This window comes from Scyliorhinus torazame, chromosome 21 (genome assembly GCF_047496885.1).
Source record: "Scyliorhinus torazame isolate Kashiwa2021f chromosome 21, sScyTor2.1, whole genome shotgun sequence".
Lineage (NCBI taxonomy): Eukaryota > Metazoa > Chordata > Chondrichthyes > Carcharhiniformes > Scyliorhinidae > Scyliorhinus > Scyliorhinus torazame.
This window is the reverse complement of record NC_092727.1, coordinates 113,835,532-113,861,343: the sequence shown is the minus strand read 5'-3', so window position 1 is coordinate 113,861,343 and position 25,812 is coordinate 113,835,532. Positions and strand designations below refer to the sequence as shown.

The following is a 25,812-nucleotide window of genomic DNA, read 5'->3' as shown; positions in this document are numbered from 1 at the left end:
AAATATTTGAAGGTTAGGTGGATTGACCACGATCAATGCATGGGGTTATGGAGATAGGGTGGGGGAGTGATTCTGGGTACAGTGCTCTTTTAGGTCGAATGGCCTCCTTCTGCACTATATGGATTCGCTGCATCTCTTCCATGCACCCAATATCTTTCTTCTAATGGGTTGGTCATAACTGAACATAACATTCCAAACATGGCGGAACTGATTCAAATTTACTTTCTTACCTTTAATATTCAAAATCTTAGAATTTCATTTGTCTCATATCCTTTCCTACCCACAGTCCTGACCACTATTTGCCACCCCATCCACCCCCCAGCCAATTCTTGTTTTTTGAACTGGAGATATACAAACTGCTGGACATCTTGGCCTTGCCAGGGCCACGATTAGAGATAGGGATGGTGAAAATTAGCCCTGCCAGCGGGTATGCTGGAAAGAGGTGGTACAATAAGCAGGTTATTGAGACCCTCAAGCCTCTTCTGCCATTCATTTAGATCATGGCCAGAATTCTCCAGCCATTGGGATTCTCTGTTCCCACCGGCAGCGCACCCCCTCCAACGGAGCTCCCGGCGGCGTGGGGTGGCTTCAATGGAATCCCGCCGCCAGCGAATAACGCACCGCCTGCCGCCGCTGAGAAACACGTGGCTGGGAGGCCGGAGAATCCCTCCTCGGTCTGATCTTCTGGTTTCACTCCAGGGGCGTCATTCTCTGACCCCCCGCCGGGTCGGAGAATGGCCGTTGGCCGCCGTGAATCCCGCCCCCGCCCCCGCCGAAGTCTCCGGTACCGGAGATTGGGCGGGGGCGGGAATCGGGCTGCGCTGGTTGGCGGGACCCCCCGCTGGATTCTCCGGCCCGGATGGGCCGAAGTCCCGCCCAGAAATTGCCTGTCCCGCCGGCGTAAATCAAACCTGGTATTTACCGGCGGGACCAGGTGGCGTGGGCGGGCTCCGGGGTCCTGGGGGGGGGGGCGCAGGGCGATCTGACCCCGGGGGGTGCCCCCACGGTGGCCTGGCCCGCGATCGGGGCCCACCAATCCGCGGGCGGGCCTGTGCCGTAGGGGCACTCTTTCCCTTCCGCCACAGCCTCCACCATGGCGGAGGCGGAAGAGACTCTCCCCACTGCGCATGCGCGGGAAACTGACAGCGGCCGCTGACTCTCCCGCGCATGCGCCGGGAAACTGAAAGTGGCCGCTGACGCTCCCGCGCATGCGCCGCATTTCCGCGCCAGCTGGCGGGGCAACAAACGCCATTTCCGCCAGCTGGCGCGGCGGAAATCCCTCCGGCGTCAGCCTAGCCCCTCAATGTTGGGGCTAGGCCGACAAAGATGCGGAGCATTCCGCACCTTTGGGCCGGCGCGATGCCCGTCTGATTGGCGCCGTCTTTGGCGCCAGTCGGCGGACATCGCGCCGTTGGGGGAGAATTTAGCCCCAGATACTCATCTTGGTTTTATAACCCTAACAAACTCATCAACCTCCGCTTTGGCATCTTCAAATAGAAAGCTTTGTAGAGGTATTCCAGACTTCCACTACCCTTCCAACATCACCCTAAATGTCCTCGCTCTAATTTTAAGGTAAAGCTCCCTAAATTCTGGCAATTTAGCATGTTCAATCCACCTACCCTGCACATCTTGGGATTGTGAAGGCGAAACCCACGCAAACACGGGGAGAATGTGCAAACTCCATACGGACAGTGACCCAGAGCCGGGATCGAACCTGGGACCTTGGCGCCGTGAGACTACAGTGCTAACCACTGCACCACCGTGCTGCCCTAATTTCTCCCAACAAGAGGAAATAATTTGGCTCCATCGATCCTATCAAATCCTTTGCACTTTTTAAAAACACCTCATATTGGTCACCTCTTAATCTCCTAGCTTCCAGGGAAACCAAGGTAGTCTATGGAACCCATTCTAATAATTTCACTCTTTCAGCCCCAGTCTCTTTCCAAATGGTTGGATAACATTTGATTTTCAATTAACGAACGGAAGCTGTTGAATTAAATAATGTTTTATTGTTGTAAAAAAAAGAAACAGCATATTACAAGGACAATGTTAAACAGTACCTTTGTCATCAGTTTGGCTGTCAAGAATATTGCAAAGAATTTGTACATTATGTTCTTGTTCGTGGAGGTGCCGATTAAAGCAGCATTTTAAAGGAAAAATAATTACTACAACATTTCAAAAATTTGTTGCAACGAGCATGCCCTATTTTAAGGATTTATCATCAGACATACATACACATCCAGTGGAATTACAATAGTTAATGATGAAGTTTGAATATTTATCCACCCGATTCCCAATATATTGATTATGTTCGGTGTAAAGCCTGTGCTCATGTCATTGTTTTGTACTCCAAGATGTGACACTTTTACATTACTATTGAAGCATGTTTCTTGTGTGATGTGAAAGGCATATTTTCTGCTAATTCCAAACCATTCAAACAAAGGGTGGAAAACTCAGTTTCCTCCCGCATGTACCATTTGGTCTTTGGGCTCAAACCTTCTCCTGCATGTATTGGTGTGAGAAAGTATATATGTACGGCTTGTTCATTCTAAGATATTGTTCTCCTTTCATTTATCATTCTGCAACATATGTCCCCATCTGTAATTAGCACCGTCTATTCTCCCAACCTTCAGGCGTGCTCCTTTTGAAAGACCACTGGTAGAATGATCTCCTTTCGGGATCGCAAGTGTCGAAACGCAGATTTATTTTCTTATTTGAAGGTTAAGCATGTTCGAATTCCCAGATGGGTTAACGTCGGCAGAAAAACGGAGCAGAGAGCAATTTGTCTGGGTTAAATGTCCATATCAGAACATCACTTGTTCCGAAACCCACCGGGAAAGGAAGACAGGAATATAAGCTGCTTTAACATTCAGCCCACCTTTGGCTATTATTTAATCATTAGTCCATTTAACATAAACTGGTTAATGATTACTGGAATAGTGAGTGGTTGTCCCCAACGTACACAAAACAAGTGGCATCACTAAACAACAAACGTTTTACCTTGACTATGTCAGTTTTCTTTTTGAAAATTAAGAAACATGGGTCTCTCCCTCAAGTTAGCCTGACAGTCACTTCTGGTCACAAGGCAGATTTAACATTTATCAATAATAAAGAAAAATAATCACATTTTCACCAGACCACTATTGAGCAATTCTATTCCTATCTCTGACATTCTGGCATTATGGTCTTTGCTTCTCTCCCTCATTGCCACACAAATACATTAAAGTAACTCTGTATGGTTTGGAACCTAATTCTGTGCTCTGTAAAATTTAGCACCTTACTGAACAAGATGTGACCTGTTGGAAAATGCCTCCCATCAGTACTGACCTACAGCACTGGTACCGAATAACCCCAACGCTACTTTATGCAGGAGGTGCCCATTGAAACATAAAACAAACTCTCCCCTTGTAGATTAAGCATCGTCTTTACATTTGGCCAACATACTCTGCATGAAGAACATGTCTGAATAACTCTTTCATACCGTGGAGAAGAAAATACCACACAAAATTCCACATCTCAAAAGGCATTGAACTCTTTTTAAAAATAAATTTAGAGTACCCAATTCATTTTTTCCAATTAAGGGGCAATTTAGCGTGGTCAATCCACCTAACCTGCACATCTTTGGGTTGTGGGGGTGAAACCCACGCAAACACGGGGAGAATGTGCAAACTCCACACGGACAGTGACCCAGAGGCAATGAGCTCTTTGACGTACAACAGGAAACGTCGCGAGAAACAACTTTTCACTTAAGTTGAGCGATAGACTTCCTGAAGGTCACGGAGCAAAGATTGCTGTGTGGATAGATTCAGTTTTGCAATCTCAATACATCTTGCAGTCCACAGTTTTCTTTCTGGTCTAAATTAGTCAGGATTTTAAGGGAAGGGAACAGAAGGAGGGCAGATTGTACATTCTTGTACCAATAACACTGGCTGTCGTAATTTTTTTGGAAAGAAAATGTTTGTTTTATTATGCAGAGCTACTCTATCTATTCATCCCTCCTCTAATTAAGTTCATGTTGAACGTGCAAACACAAAAAGGTCAGGATTAGACCATACCCGGAAGCAGAGGCAGTGGCTTTTGCTAATGAGACCTCATACATCAGGCCTCAAAAGTGAAATACAGCACATTGCTAGCACAATGCTACATTCCTGACTTGTTCAATTCTTGGTTTGAACATTCACAGTTTATAGTAGAGACTAGCCTATACCGACTTGCTTCTGGGATTTCCTTACATTATTACATCAGTGATAAAAAAAATAAAGTGACAGTTTGTGTGCTGGCTACATGTGCCACAAAGGTGCTCTTTACCCCCACCCACCCCCTTCGCCCCACCCTGCGAGGGATTCCTTTGCTCCTCATGTCTGGTGATACTGAATGAACTCAAAATTCACGCATCCATTCAGATTCCAAACATCTGAATGTGCCTGGTCCCACAACGCCCAGCTGAGTATCAAGGCAATGTCAAATTTTAAAAATAAAAATGTGTCTTGAGACTGTGTGTCTTGCAGTCTCAAGAGCTTTGCAATGTGTGCGCACACGATTGGGGGAAGGGAGTCATGAGTGGATAATCACGATGAATGTCAAATTGCTTTAATAACAATGCTGATATGTTTCTGGACTATTCTTCAGGAAATGATTACATTCTAGTCCCTGACAAAAACCTTTCAAAAATACAATAAATAAGGAAAAACATTTTTTTTTTCCCCTAAACCCAAAGACAACAAATTTGAGCGCTAATGCTCTACGTGCTATTATTTCACTGCTGCGCAAAACATTCAAATGTACAGATTTACCAGGGGATTTGCATAAGGTGTCCTGTAGCCCACAGAACGTTACTGATCTTCATTGCTTGAATTTTAGTCTCCACCGGCCCTTAATATTGGCATTTTCCTCCAATTCAATCAAGAGTCGCAAGCTCAGCATTGTACAATTACAAGCTGAAAAAAAGTCAGACTCTTTAATTGAACTATAATGATGAGAACCAAAGGGGAACTGTCTACTGTACAAAACATGGAACACTATTATTGTATACCTTCAAAGGAAATGAAGAAAGCGTACCTATTAACAATTTGGCAAGTTTACTGGCAATTTTGCACATTGATTTCCCCCCCCCCCATGGAAATAATTAATTAATTAATTTTTAAAAAACTGCTGTTAAAGGCAGCATTTAATTTCCATTTCCGACGAGAAAAAAGCCCAAGTATAAAATGTTCTTCTAAAGGGTTGTGGTGGAGTCAAGATAGTTGGAGACATGCTGGAACAAAATAATTTTCTCCAGTTGCACTGTCAGAGAGGCTCCTTTCACTAAATAGCTGAGTTAGACTCAAGTAATGCAAGCTTTTTATTTACTTAAAGGAGCAGTGCCGAAGAAAAGTTTTTTTTAAACCACTGAGGAACGATTCCTAGCTGCCAACAAACCCGAGAAAACCCAACAGTATTGGTTGAATGCAAGATTGTCGCTTCAAAAGCAGAAAAACAGTCTACAGCTTGCTTTCAGATACAAATCTTTCCATGTTGCCCAGATCAACCATCACAAAACTTACCTTTCATTAGTAAATAATGAGATGCAGAATTCAGAGGTTTGATTAGCAAAACTGCAGTGGTTTTAACCAGGTCTTTTCATACCAATCTCTGAGCTCTATCACCAAGCTTAAGAGGGCACTATTTCCCCAGAAAAGTACTGGACTTTTCTCCTTAGACCATGTGCTCTATTCCAGGCCACCCACTCTATTTTACACCAGGCTGATGCCCCCCAAAAAGTTAATTGCCCTAAGTAATGAAAGCCTGCAGAGCATTCAGCCATGTGGCACTCTGAGCAGCGAACAAATGCAGTGCTCGGTGTAGCTAGTTGAAGCCAGTGTACTTGCAGTCCCGTATACGTTAAGCACTCAGAAAATCCCGCAACGTTGTGAAAGGCTCCTCAAATTTGAACTGTTTGTGCACTGTCGCTCGCTCAATTTCAATCTTCTTGTCCAACTGTCGACACAGTGTGTAGGAGGCCATTAGCACCAGCTCCTCGGAATCGGGGCTGTTCTGTTCGGACTGCTCCTCCTCTGACTCGGTTATGGGTTTTGGTACCTCTAGCTTGGAAGAAAGCCACGGGTGGTGTAGGCACTGTTCTGCTTTTGCCCGTTTCCTTCAATAACAAAGCAGAGAATTATTACCAATACTGGTACACTCCGAATATTTAATTATTTACAACTATGCTCTTTAATCTGTAGCCATGATGTTCACCAGAAATATAAACGTTTTGCAAAATGAATTTGGAGCTAGATAGATTTTTAATTGGTAAAGGAATCAAGGGTTATGGGGATAAGGTGAAAAGTGGAGTTGAGGATTATAATTTCAGATCAGACATGATGTCACTGAATGGTGGCGCAGACTCGATGGGCCGAATGGCCTACTTCTGCTCCTACGTCTCATGGTGTTAACCCATACATGGCAGACACTTTGCAAATGTAAATCCCAAAAAGTTGATGCAAGTTGATTACATGGTGGCACAGTGGTTATCACTGCTGCCTCACAGCTCCAGGTTCCCAGGTTCAATTCCGGCCTTGGGTGACTGCCTGTGTGGAGTTTGCACTTTCTCGCCGTGTCTGCATGGGTTTCTTCCGGGTGCTCCAGTTTTCTCCCACTGTCCAAAGATGTGCAGGTCAGGTGGATTGGCCACGCTAAATTGCCCCCTACCCTAAGTGTCTAAAAGGTTAGTTGGGGTTACGGTATTACAGGGATAGGGTGGAGGCGTGGGCTTAAGTAGGGTGCTCTTTCCAAGGGCCAGTTCAGACTCGATGGGCCGAATTGCCTCCTTCTGCACTGTAAAATCTATGACACAACATGAATACCTCATGTGTATGACTTCTCTTTGTGTGCTATTTGAAAGGAGGCATTCCTCTGAATAAGAAGTGATGAAGGAATTTTAACACTGACAGCATAGTGTTTATTTGAAAGAGTTATTTCCTTTTTTAACTAAGTTAAGTAGACTCCTGTTAAAATGTGAAGCAGATTTTTATTGCATTGTTTTGATCTTTGCCTGGAGAAATAGCAGTGGAAGAAATTTCTTCCAATGAGACACCAAAAAGTAATAACACCCCCAAATTGCTTACGTTCCCAAATCAGGACGGTGTGCGTGTTGGAGGGAAATTTGCAGGTGGCGGTGTTCCCATCCATCCGTTACCTGCAGCCGCCTAGGTGGTGAAGGTCAGGGATTTGGGAAGTGCTGTCTAAGAAATTGTACATGTTGTTTCCAACAGTAGTGGGTGCAAAGTCTCTATCCAGACATGTTGCCTGGTGACACTAAAGTAAATTCTCAGTTTGTTAATAATGATGAAAGGAGGAATGTATCTTTCATATGTATTTCTTTTTTTGTTTCACTACAGGTCCTACTTTCTTCCCTTCTTTGGTCTCGGTATCTAAAAAGTGTGATTTGTAACAAATCCCAAGCACTGATAGTGATAGAATCCCCAGAGAATCTGATACTTTGCTGATTGGGATCTTTTGCTTCTGTGTCTTTTTCACCAATAATAGCAGTTAGTAATTCAAATGGTTAGTCACGGGTGTACTAAAATCATACCTGGGGTCTTTAATAAGCAGAGTCTGAATGAAATCTATAGCCAAATTAGAGATGTCTTCAAAGATGTCTTCTGAGTAGTCAATGTCCACTTTGGAAATATTGAGATACGTGGTTTGCTTATCATCCCCAAGGAAAGGCGAAATTCCCGTCAACATGACGTAAACCAATACCCCGATACTCCTGAATAAAAAATCAAAAGAAAACAGCATTGTGGCATTGTTATTCTTCATTTGAATGTGAGCCAAGCCTCAATGATAATGCCAAGAACCACATTAATCCACTTGTTTCCAATCCAGGAACAGGGTGAATAAATAAATCAGCATAATTGTTGACAGTTCTAAAGGATGCATTCACACTACAGGTTTTGGTTTGAAGTGATTTCCAATTGACTCCAATGTTAAATAAGTTAAGAGCCCATGGTATTAAGGGTAAGATCCTGGCATGGATAGAGGATTGGCTGACTGGCAGAGAGTGGGAATAAAGGGGTCTTTTTCAGGATGGCAGCCGGTGACTAGTGGTGTGCCTCAGGGGTCGGTGCTGGGACCACAACTTTTCACAATATACATTAATGATCTGGAAGAAGGAACTGAAGGCACTGTTGCTAAGTTTGCAGATGATACAAAGATCTTAGGGGGACAGGCAGTACTGAGGAAGCAGGCAGGCTGCAGAAGGATTTGGAAAGGTTAGGAGAGTGGGCAAAGAAGTGGCAGATGGAATACAATGTGGGAAAGGGTGGGGGGCGAGTTTAGCACAAAGGGCTAAACAGCTGGCTTGTAATGCAGAACAAGGCCAGCAGGGCAGGTTCAATTCCCATACCGGCCTCCCTGAACAGGCGCTGGAATATGGCGACTAGGGGCTTTTCACAGTAACTTCATTGAAGCCTACTTGTGACAATAAGCGATTATTATTATTATTATGCACTTTGGAAGGAGAAATGGAGGCATAGACTATTTTCTAAATGGGGAAATGCTTAGGAAACCAGAAACACAAAGGGACTTGGGAGTCCTTGTTCACGATTCTCTTAAGTTTAACATGCAGATTCAGTCGGCAGTTAGGAAGGCAAATGCAATGTTAGCATTCATGTCGAGAGGGCTAGAATACAAGACCAGGTAGTACTTCTGAGGCTATATAAGGCTCTAGGCAGACCCCATTTGGAGTATTGTGAGCAGTTTTGGGCACCGTATCTAAGGAAGAATGTGCTGGCCTTGGAAAGGGTTGCATTCAAGGCGGCAGCTCACCACCACTTTTGAGGGGCAATTAGAGATAAGCAAAGATTACCATTGACACCAAGTCCAGGGAATATTTAAATAAAAACGTTATAACTTTGCATTTTTCGGGAGAAGTCGCATCCATTAGTAATTCATATCAGGGACTAGGTTCAATATGCATGTTGATCAGAAAATTAGTCCTAAAACCTACACTCACCGATACTCCAAAAATGCGCACTTACCACATATCTGTCGCTGTTGTGATTGCCTCATAATTTAATATTTCAGGAGCTAAGGGAATTTAAAAAATATATAATTAGATACCTTGACATTTGAGTATTGTTGCTTGTGCACAGACTACTAACTAATTGACAACACTACGTGGCTTCACTCTCTGCACAACATGATTTTGCTAGAAGCAATTTCATTCTCATATTTTAGCATTTAAGTCACCGTGAGTTCAGGTTTATCACACTTTTTAGCAGTCATGTGTCATTGTAATATTGGTTCCTAACTGGAACAGTCTTAGGAAGATGATGCTGATGAAAGCTGACACTTACCTACGTACTCTGGAGTGCCCATAATTTCCCTGATCTCTTCGATGCTGTCCACTCTTCTCGACAGCCCGAAGTCAACAATCCGGATATTGCCCAATGGATTGCAGCTGGTCAGCAAAATGTTCTGTGGCTGAGAGAAGGGAACGTAAATAGAGTTTAAGTACATGTTCACTGTTTTTCAGGCTCAGAGCCCAAATACTGTCAAGAACACAGAATGCAGGCTTCCTAAATGCCCTAATGTTTTGCCAGAATATTGCACCGTGTAAAACACAGTGCAAGCTGATATGGAATACCATAATCAATGTGGTAGTCACCACTGTTGTATTATATTGTATATATGGGTATTACGGTAAGGCCCCTGTACTACAGGTACGGGGGTAGATCCCTGCCTGCTGGCTCCGCCCAGGAGGTGGAGTATAAATGTGTGCGCTCTCCGAACAGCAGCCATTTCGTAAGCTGCTGTAGGAGGCCACACATCTGTGTAATAAAGCCTCGATTACATTCTACTCTTGTCTCGTCATAACTGATAGTGCATCAATCCAGACTTTACATTTTGAGTTTAAAAAGATAGCTTGCAAGTAATTAAAAATCTGCATAACTTATATACCAGACTGCATTTATTAGAAATACACCTGACTGCATTTATGAAAAATCAGTCTCTTCTGTATTTGCTCTCAGGACGTAGGTAACATGAGTAAAGTCGCATTTATTGCCCATCCCTAGTTACTCTGGAGTTGTTGAAGCAACTACATAACTTTTCAGACAATTTCAGAGGGCATCCAGAGTCAATCAGAAACTATGGGCTGGAGTTGCATGTAGATCTCGGTTGTTGGTCCAGTATTATAACCCTTACAGCATCAAGGGCATCTTAACAAAAGAGCTTCAGTTCAAAGTGATTTTATCACTGCAAATAGGACAATGAAAGAAGTTAGACGCTGACTGAACTGGATTGCATGAGAGCAATTATGACAAGGGCATTGTGGACTAGAAACTTGATGTGCACGGACAATTTATTATGTTTAAAAGGGGCACGTTCTTCACAAACAAAACGTTTGAAAATTATTTTTTGTTAACAATATGATGCAAGCTTTGCCGCAAATGAAAGATTGTGCCAATTATGTTACGCTTATTCATAGAAACCCTACAGTGCAGAAGGAGGCCTTTTGGCCTGTCGAGTTTGCACCGACCCTCTGAAAAGCACCCCACTCACATCCACTTCCCCCACCCTAATCCCATAACCCCAGCGAACCTGCACATCCTTGGACTGTGGGAGGAAACCGGAGCACCCGGAGGAAACCCACGGAGACACGGGGTGAACGTACAAACTCCACACAGACATTCACCCAAGGCCTGAATTGAACCCAGATGTTTGGAGCTGTGAAGCAGAAGTGCTAAGCACAGCGCCACTCCAATCACACCCTCACACTTCTGGATTTTTTTCCCTCCTGTAATAAACAAACTCAATATTTGGGGCAAATTTAATTCAATAGGCTGTGATGAGAATAAATCGCTCGAATACCCAGCAAGGTAGCTTCACAAATGGAGGAATGCACGCAAGTTATGAGATCAGCTCCCCAAAGTCACTGACAACTTCTTGCATCTTCCTGCTCTGCACACGTGCAGTTCTACCAGAGGCAAATGTTTGTCTCATCTGTGTTGATTGGATTCTCTCTTCTCATCTGAGGCAATGGTGCTGCAGACAAAATATGTGGTACTAGTTCAAAGTGGATTAATCAGAACCAGTCAGAGCTGACAGTTACTGTCATTTGCCTATTAATTTTGTAAATGTCCAATAAATTAACTGTGTAGTTTTATTTCCACAGGGACCATTGCCTGCTTCACTGTAGCGAGCTTCTGAACATCGAGATCATAAAACAGAGAATCCATAGAACATTAGATAGGATTGCATTTGGCTTTCTTACTAAATTGCGAACTTCTTTTTTATTTTGGCACTTCCATATCTATTTTTATGTCAAAAACAATGGGCGTTGTTTTGTTATGCTCTTGACATAGCATAAGCTGCTTCCTTGGTGTACACTCTGACAAAGGAAGGTTCAGGCTTGGAGATAGCTTTAACACGTTTATTAAACTATTAACAATTCTCCTGGATTCGACTCTACTGTTAATCCTGCTATAGCTACTCAGACTGACGAACCAGTCTGCTACAATCCACATGGTGGATGTGATGTTCAATCAACCCTGTGTCTGTACTCACTGAGTGTCTCCACTGGAAAGAGATGTGTGATGTGTCCTTTTATATGGGTTGGTGTAATGCCCTCCTGTGGTAGTGTCACCTCTATGTGTATCGTGAATGCCCATTGGTCGTGTCCTATCTTACTGACCTATTGGTTGACTGTCTGTGTGTCATGTCTCTGGTGCTACCTCTAGTGTCTAGCTAGGTGTAGTGTATGTACATTAACCCTTTCTGTACTTAGTGATGTATATCGCCACAGGCATTACACCAGTTGTATCCTCCAAATACAATTCTCACATGTCACGCAGTGGTATCTCCATAATAACTTATGTTATTATGCAATACTCAGCATACATCAATATTAGGACGCATCAAAAATGCTCCGAGACCATCTTGAGTTTAACGGGTTAAAATAATTCATTATTTCAATTAAGATTTAATTAATGTTTCACAATACGTATAAGAGTGGCACAGTGGTTAACACTGCTGCATCACAGTGCCAGTTTCCTCCCACAGTCCAAAGATGTGCAGGTTATGTGGATTGGCCATGCTAAATTGTCCCTCAATGTCCAAAGGTTAGGTGGTGGTTTTACGGATTGGGGGGGGGGGGGGGGGGGGGAGATTGGGACTAGGTAGGGTCCTCTTTCAGAGGGTCTGTGCAGACTCGATGGGCCAAATGGCCTCCTTCTGCGATGTACGGATGTTATAATTAGATCACTTGGATGTAACTGCTGCCTTTTATAATTTCCCTCTTTGATATGGTGAGGACGTAACATCTGCGATGAATGCAGGATTTTAGATATATTGGACTGTAAATATTTGGAAATTTAAGGGGTTAAACGCCTTGAGTCCACAAGTAAAGCCATTTGCTCTCACAGTAGGATAGTTAAAAACTTTAATAGTATTTAAAGCAGTGTAGACTTGTCAGAGGACAAGGGGAAAGCTGAAACAAACTAATTGAAACAGCTTTTTGAAGACATCCAGGAAGAGTCTGCAGGGTTCCAACAGGATAAGTATTATTCTGTGCCATTGATATGTAGGATGGATTGAGAGCTGTATGTTTTCTTTCTTATTTAATTGGGAATGGAGTAGTATTGTTTCAGGGATAATTGTAAGCTATTTTCAGGTGTGAGGTTTAAGATTTTAATACTGTATACTATGAATTCTTGATTAAGACACATGGTGTGAAGTTTTAAGCTGACATCCAAATGATAAAGTTTTCTTTTACAATACCAAATCCCTATCTCCTTGTGCAATCATTCCTGGAGTGAAGCATTCTTTCCACACAGTCTTACAAAATGAAATAAAATATTGGGGTTTTGGTCCAGTATAATAGCCACTGTTGGTGTCTGATCTGGCATTGTAATATTTCCCAAACAATTTTCCAATGGCCCAAGCATAGTTATCCAATGAGTAACTGGGCCAGACAGCCAGGAAAGTCTCATGTTTGATCTCTAATCTATGCTAAGTTAAGGTGATTGAAGGTAGAGCAGTGATTGATCTTAGCGCCTCTGGGCTACATTCACTTCCAAGCATTTAAATGCCATTACAACATGCCTGTCCATTTACATCAGGCACGCTGCTTGTTAGCTGTCACGGTCAGCAGCAAGCGAGACGTTTGGTTTGTTTTTTCAACAACAAAAAAAGATGTGCTCCTTCTAGTTCATTTTCAGGAAACAGTCCATTTCTGAACATGGAGCTGAATTTGACCCTCGTTCCTTCAACACAAGTGAAGCAGAGACATACAGGCTTGAACTTTCACCCATTCTAGTCCTCTACTATTTGTTCTAAAGATAAATTTATTTCTGTTCTCATCACATTATTGGTTAGATCAGCATTATAAAAATTACTCTCGCATAGTGAGTTTCTTAATTTAAATTAAGGCATAGTCATTTTTCCCCCCAAATTAATAAAAAGCAATTATTAATTGCAGTGTTACAAATAGCATGGAATTTCTGTAGTGAACTGTGAGACAAAAAAAGACAATGGTCTATTATTGACTCCTACAAGTGTTGCTTCCATACTCTTTACCAGTCAAGACTTGCACCTTTCCCATCCGTTGCTAAACAATTACCACCAAAAACCAAGGAATCAGCAGATAATTAATATCTGGCAAGTGTACCGAGGAAACTCCGCGAAAACCACCATCCACTTAGCCACAGACGTAATGATACAAGTCGACAGCAATCCTGTCAAATCAGAGCTGATGTTGTATCGGTTCCACAGATCTTTCATACTGTATCACTGGGTAGTTTAAGTCTATTAAGAACATGTGCAAACAAGTATACTTTGACTTGTCAATTAAGACACAGAAGGAATCCAACACATGGTGTGAAGTTCAAAGCTGACATCCAAATGGTGATATTAGGAATATAAGGAAAAGCCACCAATGTCACCTTGTGACAGATCTACTCATTTTGAGTGTAAAGTATCATTCCCACTAGTGGAGAGTGTGGTGATATGAATCACTGTAAATAGACAAGGGGTTAATGTAAATAAACGTAGACTAGATAGATAATAGAGGGAGCACCAGAGACATGACACACAGACATTCAACCTATAGGTCAGCAAGATAGGACACAACCAATGGGCATTCAAGACACACACAGAGGTGACACTACCACAGGAGGGCATTACATCAACCCATATAAAAGGACACATCACACATGCTCAGTCTCTTCCCAGTGGAGACATTTAGTGAGTACATAGGGTTGATTCAACACATCACACCCACCACGTGGATTGTAGCAGACTGGTTAGTTTGTCTGAGTAGCTATAGCAGGATTAACAGGAGAGTCGAATCCAAATAGGAGAATCGGTAACAGTAATAAATGTGTTAAAGCTATCTCCAAGTCTGAACCTTCCTTTGTCAAAGTGCACATCAAGGAAGCAGCTTATGCTACGTCAAGCGCATAACAAAACAGAGAGTATATAGGAAAATCCAGTGGGAAAGATTATGCACATGTACACCTTTAGTTTGAAAAACAAGGCTATTGCAATGTGGCTTAATGTATATCAAACCCTCTACTCCTTCTGTGTGAAGATGAAGCTTCCTGCTGGGGCATTTTGGTGCCTTTGTCACCCAATGACAAGTATCGCACTGGAGTTTAAACCCTTGACTAACTGGATGAGAGCAAGTTGTCTTCCTGTTTGATGAATTCATCAGTATGCAGTATCACCATGTCCAGAGAGCAATACAAGCCCTCAAACCAAGTTTTGGGTGCACATCAATAAGCCAGTAAGAGACTTCCTCAACACTGCCTTAATCCGAGCAATCCATGATGCAGGGGCAATACTTTTATTCAAACCACAGACTTTGTGCTTGTGTTTTCTGGTTATGCAGGATTGGCAGGAACGAACCCAAAACATCAAACTATTCCGAGTTTAATGTGCTAAAGAATAACCTTACCTTTAGGTCTAGATGCACTATATTCTTCCCATGCAAATAGGAAACTCCATCCAGGATCTGACACATAAGGCGGATGACATCTTTCTCTTTGAAGGCCTCGTCCTTGTCAGCAACACACTGGTTAAAGATTTCGCCACCTGCAGCACTATGTGTGAAAAAGTAATGAACATCAAACTTACTGGATGAACAAAGCAAGATCGAAAGTTTTGAAAATGTCAGGAATATTTTTGTAACCGTTTCCTCCACCTCATAAGGGATTCAAAATTCCCATGTAACAGATACTGAAATGCTTTGATGTCAACTTATGTTTATCATTTGTCTGGATACTTGCTTAATGAGCAAAACGTCATGGTAAACTTGGCAAAGGAGTGTTTTTAACTCCTCCTCGGTTTGGGCAGGAACTTGACCTTTGGGCTGACTTGCACAATCAGTTGTAACTTAAATAAAAGACAGACTGTGAGATGAGCATTGAAGCAGTAGTGACATGCCAACACACTAAAATGACTGGAAGCTAGTGTTACAAACTGCAAATGCTGGGGTTAGATGCTTCAGTGCATGAAACAGTCAGGTGGGTCATCAAGGTGAGTGACACTTCACCAATGGAAAACAAGCCACACCCTGCATTTTTAAACAACTGTTGATATGGAAAAAAACTACTGTCACAGATTGCATTCTCCATGGTGGTTAGCCCTTCCATTTAAGGAAAAGATGCGTCATTCATCAACCACCCGATGATACCGGATCAGGCAAAATTAGATTTATAAAATATTGAAAGTTGTTTCTCCATTAGGGCCATTGCATAAAAGTGCCTTGGCGTAGAATTACTTTCTATCAAAGTATTAAACAGGTGGAATGGTGAAATATACTTTTCCAGTCCACGATTGTAGCTAGTACCCCTCCCGAAGAACAATTGACCAACTTTGGAAAAAAACTGAAGTACTTTATTTTCTGAAAGCCAGGATCTGATTGACTCACTGGTAAGAATGTACAAACAATATGGCTGAAGAGCAAGTTTCATTCACTACTATTAGTAACTGATATTCAGTTTATTGGTGCTGTCCTGTAGTAGTGTCTTGAGCTGCTGTCCAATATGCTGCTTTGCTTAACTTACCAACTATTGTGAAAAAAATATTTGTAGATTTGTTGCTTTCTCTTACGAGCTCCCTTTGCTTTCGCTCGACAGAACCTGCCCCTAACACAATGAACGAAGGAGATTTTAAGGGATTTTGATCACTCCTTGGCCAACAGGTTAAGATGAAAACTATGTTGCCGAAGGCCAAATGGACAGCAGCTAAGCATTAAAAAATATTTCCAGAAAACTTAAGAAGAAATTTTCATGGAAACATCAAATAGGAAAAAGAAAAGAGTTGTTTTTGTTTTGATTACAGTGTCGATTACGACCTAAAGGAATTGCTTGGCAAACACCAGAGAAATTTAAAAAGTTCTCCAAGATTAGTGTAATAATCGGTAATTATATGCATGCCATGGTCAAAAAAGGCAATGTTCCACTTTATTAGTAAAGTATAACCCATTATATTTTTCTAGTGGGGAAATATAGTTTCCATCTTTAAACCGTCCTCTCAGATACAAGTCCAACAGCAGGACCTGGGAGTCTTACAGCAGTTTAGACATGCTGAAGGTTAATAACAGTGATAGACAGCTGAACAATACACTGTGTTGGTGGTGGGGCACATTTCAAATTTCAGTCAGTTCTTTGGATATTCAATAGCTTGCAAGCTAAGCGAATACAGAATATCAGATCACCTCACAGGTGAAAGTGCAGAACTTCTCCTCCCCCCTCACCCCCAATAATGAAGGTTTATTTGTTATGTTGTGCATTAAACAGGATCAGTCCAATCCTGCAAAAATAGACAAGCTTATTTAACTGGTGCTTATATATTGTCTATCCAATTGAGTTTTAACAATTTCTTTGAGATTGACCGCAGTCAATGAAGTCAACCCAATTAGCTGGAAAAGCTCATTTAGACATCAACAGGAAGTGTACTGGGTGGGTTCGGATTTGATCAGATAAGCCCCAACAAGAGACAGACACCTTCCACAGAAATGCGGTCTGGCATCTTCACCTTGCAAACAGGTATACACACCCAAACAGGATTCAGACCACATCCATTGTGTCAGCCTTTTCTCTGTCAGTACCACTCTCACTTTGGAGTCAGAAGCTTCTGGGTTACGTCTCCACGCTACAACATAAGAACAAAAAGCAAGTGCAGTACTGAGAGAGAGAGCTGCACCATTGGAGTTGCCTTCTTTAGGATTCGAGGCTATGTTTGTCCCTTCTTCCCCCGGTAAAAGGACCCTTGGCACTATATTCAATGAGGATCAGGGGAGTTATCCCTGGTATCCAGGCCAATTTCTATCCTGCAATCAACAGCACAAAAACATATTATATGGCCATTATTACATTACTGTTTATGGGAGCTTGCTGACATGTGCAAACTGCCAACATTACAAAAGCACTTAATTGGCTTTAAAGTGCTTTGGGACATTCTGTGTTCATAAAAGGCACCAAATAAATGGAAGCCTATCCTTCGTTCAACTCACAACATTCAAGTGGCTCAGGCTGGCCAATTGGCATCCCAGGAACTGGGCACTCACGCCTTATCCAGTGTGAATTGCCAACTAACGTGACTCAGCTGTTCTGACCTTGGTGGTTGATTATTTTCTTGACAATTAGTGAAAAATGGTAAACTTGATGTAGCTGCCCATGGGTCAGTACACGAGAAAAGTAGCAGCAGGGGGAAGGGGGAAAAGAGTATTGAAGCAACAAATGCTGCTGCAAATCGAAGGTACGTCAACGGTTTGAAAGAGTAATTAGAAAACTTTACAGCAAAAAACAAAAAGAAGTGTTTGATGTCGGTCGCGCTTGCATTTTAACAATGTCCCCATTTATTTGCTCTGATTTGCCCTCTGTGCATTGTAGCGATTTACTTATCTCATTTCGGTCTACAAAATAAACTACCACAAACAGGATGCAAGAAAAGCCCACGGTCAGGCAGGCAAACCTGCATTCATATAGCACCCTTTCACGACCACAGGGCTAAAGAAGAAGTACTTTTAAAATGTAACCTCTGTTGCAGTGCAAGAAAAGCAGCAGCCAATTTATGCACAGAAATCTCCCTTGAATAGCAGTGACCAATTTGTTTTTGTGGAATTGATAGAGGGATAAATAATGGTGGATTCCTTGTTGTTCACAAGGTCACATTTCATACAGCTAAACTTTTGATGAGGCATTTAATTATGAAGGGTGCCTCCTGCTGCCGCTGCTCTCTCGACTGCTTTTCATGATCCCAGTGACAAGTTGGACCCAAGACATCAGGATATTATGGCCGCTGCATTGGATAGCCAGCACAAGGTGCTTCTTTGCGTTTGCCCTTTACCACAGTTCAGGGTTGCGAAGGGTGGCTTCTGCTATGATATCACTATGAAGCAAGGGGAGTAGGTATAAGCTCCAATAACTACTTAGCCAGTACAGGAATTGAACCCGTGCTGCTGGCGTATTCAACTTTCTTAGCCAGTTCACATAACTGGCCCACCAAGGGGTAAGTATTGGCCAGGAAGCCAAAGGTAACTTATTTTCTTCAAAATGGTGCCAAGGGATTTTTTTTACATTCACCTAAGAGGTAAAATGGCACTTCCAACAGCACAGCACTCTCTCAGTGCTGTACTAGAGTGTCAGCTCTGATTTTTGAGCTCAGATCCTTGAACTCACAACTCTGACTCAGAGGTGAGTGTGCTACCTATTGAATCACAGCTGGCATAACTCAACTCAACGTTCCTCTGAAAGTTCCTCTAGTTCCATACTCAAAATGCACCCCCCCCCCTTTCTCCTACAATATTGAGTTCTTTCGAACTTAAACCCAACATTCACTGATCACTACTGTCTAATTTACCTCGACTTTGACTATTTCTAGTTTGGTGATGCCCTTACTCTATGATCCTTGCCATTTGAACTTGGTTGCCTAATGTGTAAAAACATTGATTTGTTATCGGTCCATTCCCTTGAAGGCAGGAGAGGTATCTCTTTGTCTGATGTGGAGATGCCGGCGTTGGACTGGGGTGGGCACAGTAAGTGGTCTTACAACTCTAGGTTATAAAGTCCAACCGGTTTATTTGGAAACGTGAGCTTTCGGAGCACAGCTCCTTCCTCAGGTGAGTGAAAAGGTAGCTTACACAAACACAGCATATTTCGACAAAGCCAATGATGCAAGATATTACTTTGAATGAGAGTCTTTGCAGGTAATTAAGTCTTTACAGATCCAAATGGTGCGACTGAAGAGGGGTAACCACCTATTAAAGAGGGGTGAATTGTCTCAAGCCAGAACAGTTGGTAGGATTTTGCAAGCCCAGGTCAGGGGGGTTAAATGTAGTGAGACATTTCCTGACCATTGGCTAAGAGCTGTATCTTAGCATTGCATGGTGCAGTGCACGTAACCCAACTTGGAATTCGACCAGACCAACTCCCATCTACTTTTCAGTTCCAAATTCTTCAGGTAAAAGGGAGCTACTCCCTTGGGAAAATGTCTAAATTGAAGAAAAATACCACAAAGTGGTTGTATTGAGGAACGCTAACAAACATAAAGGGGGAAAAAAAAAAGTGTTGACTATAGTTCAAGAAAACAACTTGCATAAAATATTTTAGCAGGATAAAGTTGCAAGCAATCTAAAACTAGATTGCCTGCCACTGAAAAATCTAAAGCACCGCACTTCTTTAGTTCTTATTGTTCTTGGTTGTGCTTTCTGCTCAGATATAGCTTATCCTGAAATACAGGCTCTTGTCTACACAGGGTATTAAAGATTATTACTCTGCCATCAAGCTGATTTAAGTACAATGTTTACCCAAGGCAGAATTCCTTGAACATTTCGTTGGTTGACATGTTGCCATATTTGCTGATTCAGGAATGTGTCTTCTGTGGCATCACAGGCATCCATTCTCGGCTTTTAACTTCAGTTTTCAACCACTTTTGTGTTCAGAAGGCCTCTCGATGTCTTGGCGGCCACTGACAAAGGTTTCACGGGGGCCTGTAACTCTACTGCAACTTTGCTTTTCCAGAAGTCTTTCTCCTAGGGAGAGACACACTGGTGCAACTTTCAAAAGGCTGCAAGGAAGCTGTGAGCTGTTGGAATGCAGTTCGTGTCAAGAGAAAACAGACTGGAGATTTCTCTTTTACCTACTCCGCAGGAAACAAATCTTGGTTCCAAAAGGCAACAGAAATCATACTGTGCGATTACCAATAATGGGCATTAATGCAAAGTTCTTCTTTCTGCTCTTTAGTGGAGGCACTCAGTCATTCATTTTAAATAGATTAACACCTTCACCAAATGGCAGAGGGAGACTTGATCTTCCGGCGAACATGTTATGCAATTTGTACATGGAGCAAATTCAAGGCCAATAAAGGCATGAGCAAAACAGCTTCGAAGACTAGAATGTCGCAAAGATAAATGCAGGCCTTTCGGCCCATGTTAGCCTATCCATCCAGAAAATTGATTAATTAATTGGCCTCTTCCCTCTCATTGGATTATTTAATCAAATTGGAAAGAAGGTTTTTGTCTTTGTTACCCAATCTGGAGGAAGTTTCTGAATCTCGATTGCTCTTTGCAGAAAGTGGTTTCCCTTGGCATCTGCCCTATATGCTACTCAACACAGGTTTACTCTGCAAGTAGTAAAGCCAGTGACAACCAGTCAACATTTCAGGAAAAGGTTAGCCACTAGAAGTACAATGCTTTCAGTGACTGGTAACTATAAAAAGTAAGGACTCCGCATTGAAGGAGCTCCAAACGGTCTGATAATACAGGTACTGCAATGCACTGTGGCTTCTGTAGGCAAAGATTTATAAATACAAGTCTGAAACAAAAAAAAGGAGACATCATGAGGCCCTTATCACCCAGGTTCTCCATCAAGACACAATCTGACAATTTTTTTTAACCTTCATGCCAAAATATCAATGTTTGGGGAACTTTCACCGAATCCACTACCTGAACTCCATTCTGACCAAGCAAGTTTTCTGAAGAGGCTCCCTTTGCCAAAATTTACAATCGGACCCCAGTCAGTCTTGTAATTCCATCATGGAACAACTATCCAAGCACAAGGCTACAAAAGAACAGGGGTTAGAAAATAAAACCTATGCAATCGTTGAAAGTCAAAACAGATGCCTTCTGGGCCAAATTGCGGTCGTTTTTAACCATGTTGTAGACAATGGGAAATGTCACATAGGTCTGGCAAATGCTACCTGTTCAATTAAAAATCATTAGCCCCAAGTGCTCTCCCTCTCTCGGAATTGCATTTCTTGGGACAATGTTAATGATTGAGATATCACTACACTAAAGACTTCTGAACATGGACATATTCACTGTTTTCCCTTAAGTGAATGCTGACTGAGTTTGCAAAACAAATGATCTTAACACGTGATCACTTCGAGTAATTACCAAGATAAGACCAGTGAGGGAGAATCTGCAAATAGAAATCAAATAGTCACATGCTACAGCCTGCTGAATTTAGTCTAGTTCACTTCCTCATATACACTAATGTATCTCTAATTACAGACACTTCTTCCTTTGTAATCAAAGGGGAAACAAAGTTTCTCAGTAATGGTCCTTTGAAAGGCAAGCTATCTATTTAAGAAGTTTTATTTTATTGAAACGCTCCCACTAGTAGAAAAGGAGGTTGTGATCTTTATACCCCAAGCAAGTAAAATTGGACTCTTGGTTCAGTAGTATCAATTTTATCACTCATTCAGAAAGGTAAGTCTTCAAGCTCCACTCCAAGATGCAGTGCATAAACTGGGCTGATACTATGCAGTGCTATGGATGTGCTGCATTGTCAGAGGAGCCGTTTTTCAGGTGACACGTTAACCCAAGGTCTCACCTGCTTGCTCAGGTGAAGGTAATAAAAGTTGCATGACTAAAGTAGAGCAAAGGAGTTGGCCCAATGTCTTGACCAACATTTATCCCTCAACCAACACCAAGAGAGCGCTTAATTTTGTAATTTAACTCATTGCTATTTGAGACCCTGTTATGTGAAAATTGGCTGTCACTCTTCCAACATTAATAATGATTATGCTTCAAAGTGATTTTCCTATTACTTAAAAATTCAATTTTGAGATGTGCCCATTGTTGACAAATTTATTTCCATCCCTAATTGCCCTTCAGAAGATTGTGGTGAGCAGGCAGCCTCCTTGAACCAGTGTTAAGTCCATGTAGTGTACACCCGCAGTGCTACCAGGAAGGGACTTCCAAGATTTTGAACCAGCAGCAGTGAAGGAACGGCAACATAATTGTAAGTCAGGATGGTGAGTAACTCAAAGAACGGAATTTGTAGGTGGTGGTGTTGCCAGTCATCTGATGTTCTTGCCTTGCAAGATGGTACAGGTTGCTGGTTTGGGAGCTGGCGTTGAAAGAACTTTGATGAGTTGCTGCAGTGTGTCTTGCATATGGCACAAACTGATGGCACTTTGTGCCAGTGGCAAGGGCAGTGAATGTTAATCAAGCAGGCTGCATTGTCTTGGTTAGTGTTGAGCTTCTTCGGTGTTATAGGTCCCATACTCATCAAGCAAAGCATATTTCATCAGATTACATGACTTCATCTAATTACCGAGAAAGCACACAAAGCACTAAATAATCAGAGGGCGACTCTCCTGCCCACTTGAGATTTTAATACCAGGAAATCAGGGTACAGCATAATGCGAACGTAATGCTCCACTAAATGCTAAATCAAGGAGATCCACTGTCCCATGGTAGTTGGCATTGCACCTTATCTGCCGTTATTGAATGGTGGAGCAGGCTGCATGTTCGCAAGATGCAGTCAGCATACAAACCTCATTACTACAGGCCACTGGAGTTTAGGTGTTTAATAATGGGCCCATTTTGATCAATCACACGTCAGGTCTAAACAAAATGCCTTTTATATGGTGAGAAACCGTCATGACATTTTGTTCTGTGTTAAAAACAGTCAACATTATCTTTCAAGTGCTTTGTAATTATACCTGTTCTTGCAGGATACCTGACACGTTTAGTTGCAGGCTCAACAATCCGGTTTTAGAAGTTTTCATTGTGTTTTGTTTTAAATGGCAGCTATTGTATTTTGTCAGATATTGTAAAACCTGTTCTGGGATATCTGATACCTCTTTTTTGGAAGTATAAATGTTGCCAAACATTGTAGAGATCCTTCAATTGTGGAGCTGCATTAATGCAGTGAGCATGTCCTTGAGTTTGTAGCAATGGTTCAGTATAGCAAGTACACTTAGATTAGTGTGAATTAACTCTAGACATGCCACCGGCTTAATATTTGGTGCGCGATTCAACTAAATGAGAACAGACCCATAGCGAGCGCATTTAGCCAGTTCTCGCAGCGCCGAGAAACACATGGCTATACAACGCCACTCGCATTAAGTAAGGGGCCTCAGCAGAGAACGCACAGTCGAGGCTGCATAAAGCCCCGTTTTCTACACCGAGAAGCTCCGTTCACCAGAACTCCTCAATGTAGCGAGAGATCGGGACACCATTTTTAAATGGCGTCTCGATCACCAAAGCTCTGGACGCAACTCACGACTCCCCCCAGACCCCAACACACTATGGGAGGGTCCCCGTTTCTCTCCGCTCCCCCCCACCCCACCCCGCCATCTGTGCAGGGCACCCCGAACACGATTGCCAGCATACAAAAAATGCCTGCTTGGCACCTTGGCAGTGCCAACCTGGTACCCTGTCAGTGCCTGCAAGCTGGCAGTGTGGTCCCCGTTAGTGGACCAGTGCTGAACAGCACTTCCCCAAGGCCTCCCGAGGCGAAGGGGATAGGTCCCATGCCTCGGGTATCTGCACATTAAAATGAGACTAACTGTCTTGCTCTAATGTGCAGATTTGGTAAAAAGTGATCCCGGCCATAATTGGTGTAATTTACATCGCAACGTCTCGCGAGATCGCGTTGGACCTCACAAAGCGTTGCGAGCCGGGTAGATCCTGGGAGCGGGGTTTCCTGGCTTTTATCATAGAAATTATCATAGAATTTACAGTGCAGAAGGAGGCCATTCGGCCCATCAAGTCTGCACCGGCTCTTGGAAAGAGCACCCTACCCAAGGTCAACACCTCCACCCTATCCCCATAACCCAGTAACCCCACCCAACACTAAGGGCAATTTTGGACACTAAGGGCAATTTATCATGGCCAATCCACCTAACCGGCACATCTTTGGACTGTGGGAGGAAACCGGAGCACCCGGAGGAAACCCACGCACACACGGGGAGGATGTGCAGACTCCGCACAGACAGTGACCCAAGCCGGAAACGAACCTGGGACCCTGGAGTTGTGAAGCAATTGTGCTAACCACCATGCTACCGTGCTGCCATGCTGTGTCGCGGTAAGCTGCTTTTTGGGCGCAGCGTGGCCGTTGGATTGCGGCCTTATGCTAAAGGCAGGGTAAAACCATTAACCAAAAGGGCCATACCTCCAACCTCCTGGACTTTGCGAGGTAAAACACCAGCAGGAGCAGCACTCACTGTTGATAGCCTGCGGATATTCAGGTGGCCCATAGCAATTTTAGCCAATTAAGTACTTTTGAAGCAAAAACAGAAATGCTCAACAGTTCAGTCAATATCACTCGAGAGAGAAACAAGTATTCATGATTCAGGTTGTTTACCTTCGATCAGAACTGGGGCAAAAAATTAAACAGCCAGACTTTTCTGTACCTTTTTCCAACTCTGAGGCAAAGGCAAAAATCAGGATAGATAGTAACAATTGGTATAAATATCCTTAAATGGAGCTTTAGAAGAAAGGTACACCTTTTATAAAATAGTCAGACTAACAATACTACACTTCTTCTCCATTCCTACATTGCAGCTGTGGCTACAATTCAAAAAGTACTTAATTGGCTATAAAGAGTTTTGAGAAATCCAGGGCGAGATTCTCCAATCCTGCAGCAGAGTGTCCACGCCATTGTAAACGTCCCTGCAGGGGGCCAACACGGCGCTGGAGCGGTTCGCGCCGCTCCAGCTGCAGATCCTGGCGCGAACTGTGCGCCGCGGGATCCGCGCATGCGCAGTGGCACCGGCGCCAATGCACACATGCGCAGTGGCCTCCTTCAACGCGCCGGCCCTGACACAACATGGCGCAGGGCTACAGGGGCCGGCGCGTAGGAAAGGAGGCCCCCAGCCACAGAGGCCGGCCCGCCGATTGGTGGGTCCCGATCGCAGGCCAGGCCACATCGGAGCCCCCCCCCCCCCCCCCCCCCCCCCCCCCCCCCCACAGGCCGCCACCCGACCCTTACAGACCGAGGTCCCGCCGGCCCAGAGCAGGTTAGAACGGCGCCGGCGGGACTCGGCTCTTTTCTTACGGCCGCTCGGCCCATCCGGGGCGGAGAATCAGCGGGCCGGCCGCGTAGAGCAGCCCGCGACCGGCGCCGCGCCAACGACGCCGGCGCCAATTCTCCACAAGGCCCGTTCACGGGGATTCTCCGGCACGGCGCCGGGCTGGGAAAATCCCGTGCTTGTGAAAAATGTAATATAAATGCAAATATTTTCTTTCTTTTTTTACTTGCGACAACAGGCCAAAAAAAAAACTAGAGATTTTAACTCAACGTTTGAAGCCGTAGAGACAATTACCAGTCGCCCAAGTGAAATGCGTTTCCTGAATCTTGCAGGTGTTAGCTTTCACCCTTCAATCAAAAAGGCTATTTTCAGTCCGTCACAGGCAATCAGTTCCTTCATGGTTATCAGCCAGCAAGAGTGTATCAGGTATCACTGTGAATGTAGCAACTTGTGTGCTCTTGACACTTGGCTAACAGGTAATTACTGTGCTGAAATGGCAGTGAAAGAAATGGTATCTACCTGCTGCCAAAGACGTTTTCCCTGATCAGCGGATAATGCACA

The 25,812-nt window shown here is 43.3% G+C and overlaps 1 protein-coding gene across 1 annotated transcript in view; it reads right to left on the bottom strand.

Annotated features, from left to right (window-relative positions):
* Nucleotides 1-1,989: 1,989 nt before the first annotated feature.
* Nucleotides 1,990-25,812, bottom strand: part of LOC140398529 (serine/threonine-protein kinase 17A-like) — a 60,054-nt gene continuing 36,231 nt past the window's right edge. Inside the window, exons 3-7 of the mRNA XM_072487302.1 lie at nt 14,939-15,083; nt 9,339-9,465; nt 9,021-9,069; nt 7,571-7,750; nt 1,990-6,136 (exon numbers count right to left, since the gene is read on the bottom strand). Coding sequence (XP_072343403.1) covers nt 5,881-6,136; nt 7,571-7,750; nt 9,021-9,069; nt 9,339-9,465; nt 14,939-15,083 — 757 coding nt within the window. The 3' untranslated portion in view covers nt 1,990-5,880. The remainder of the gene's footprint in view (nt 6,137-7,570; nt 7,751-9,020; nt 9,070-9,338; nt 9,466-14,938; nt 15,084-25,812) is intronic.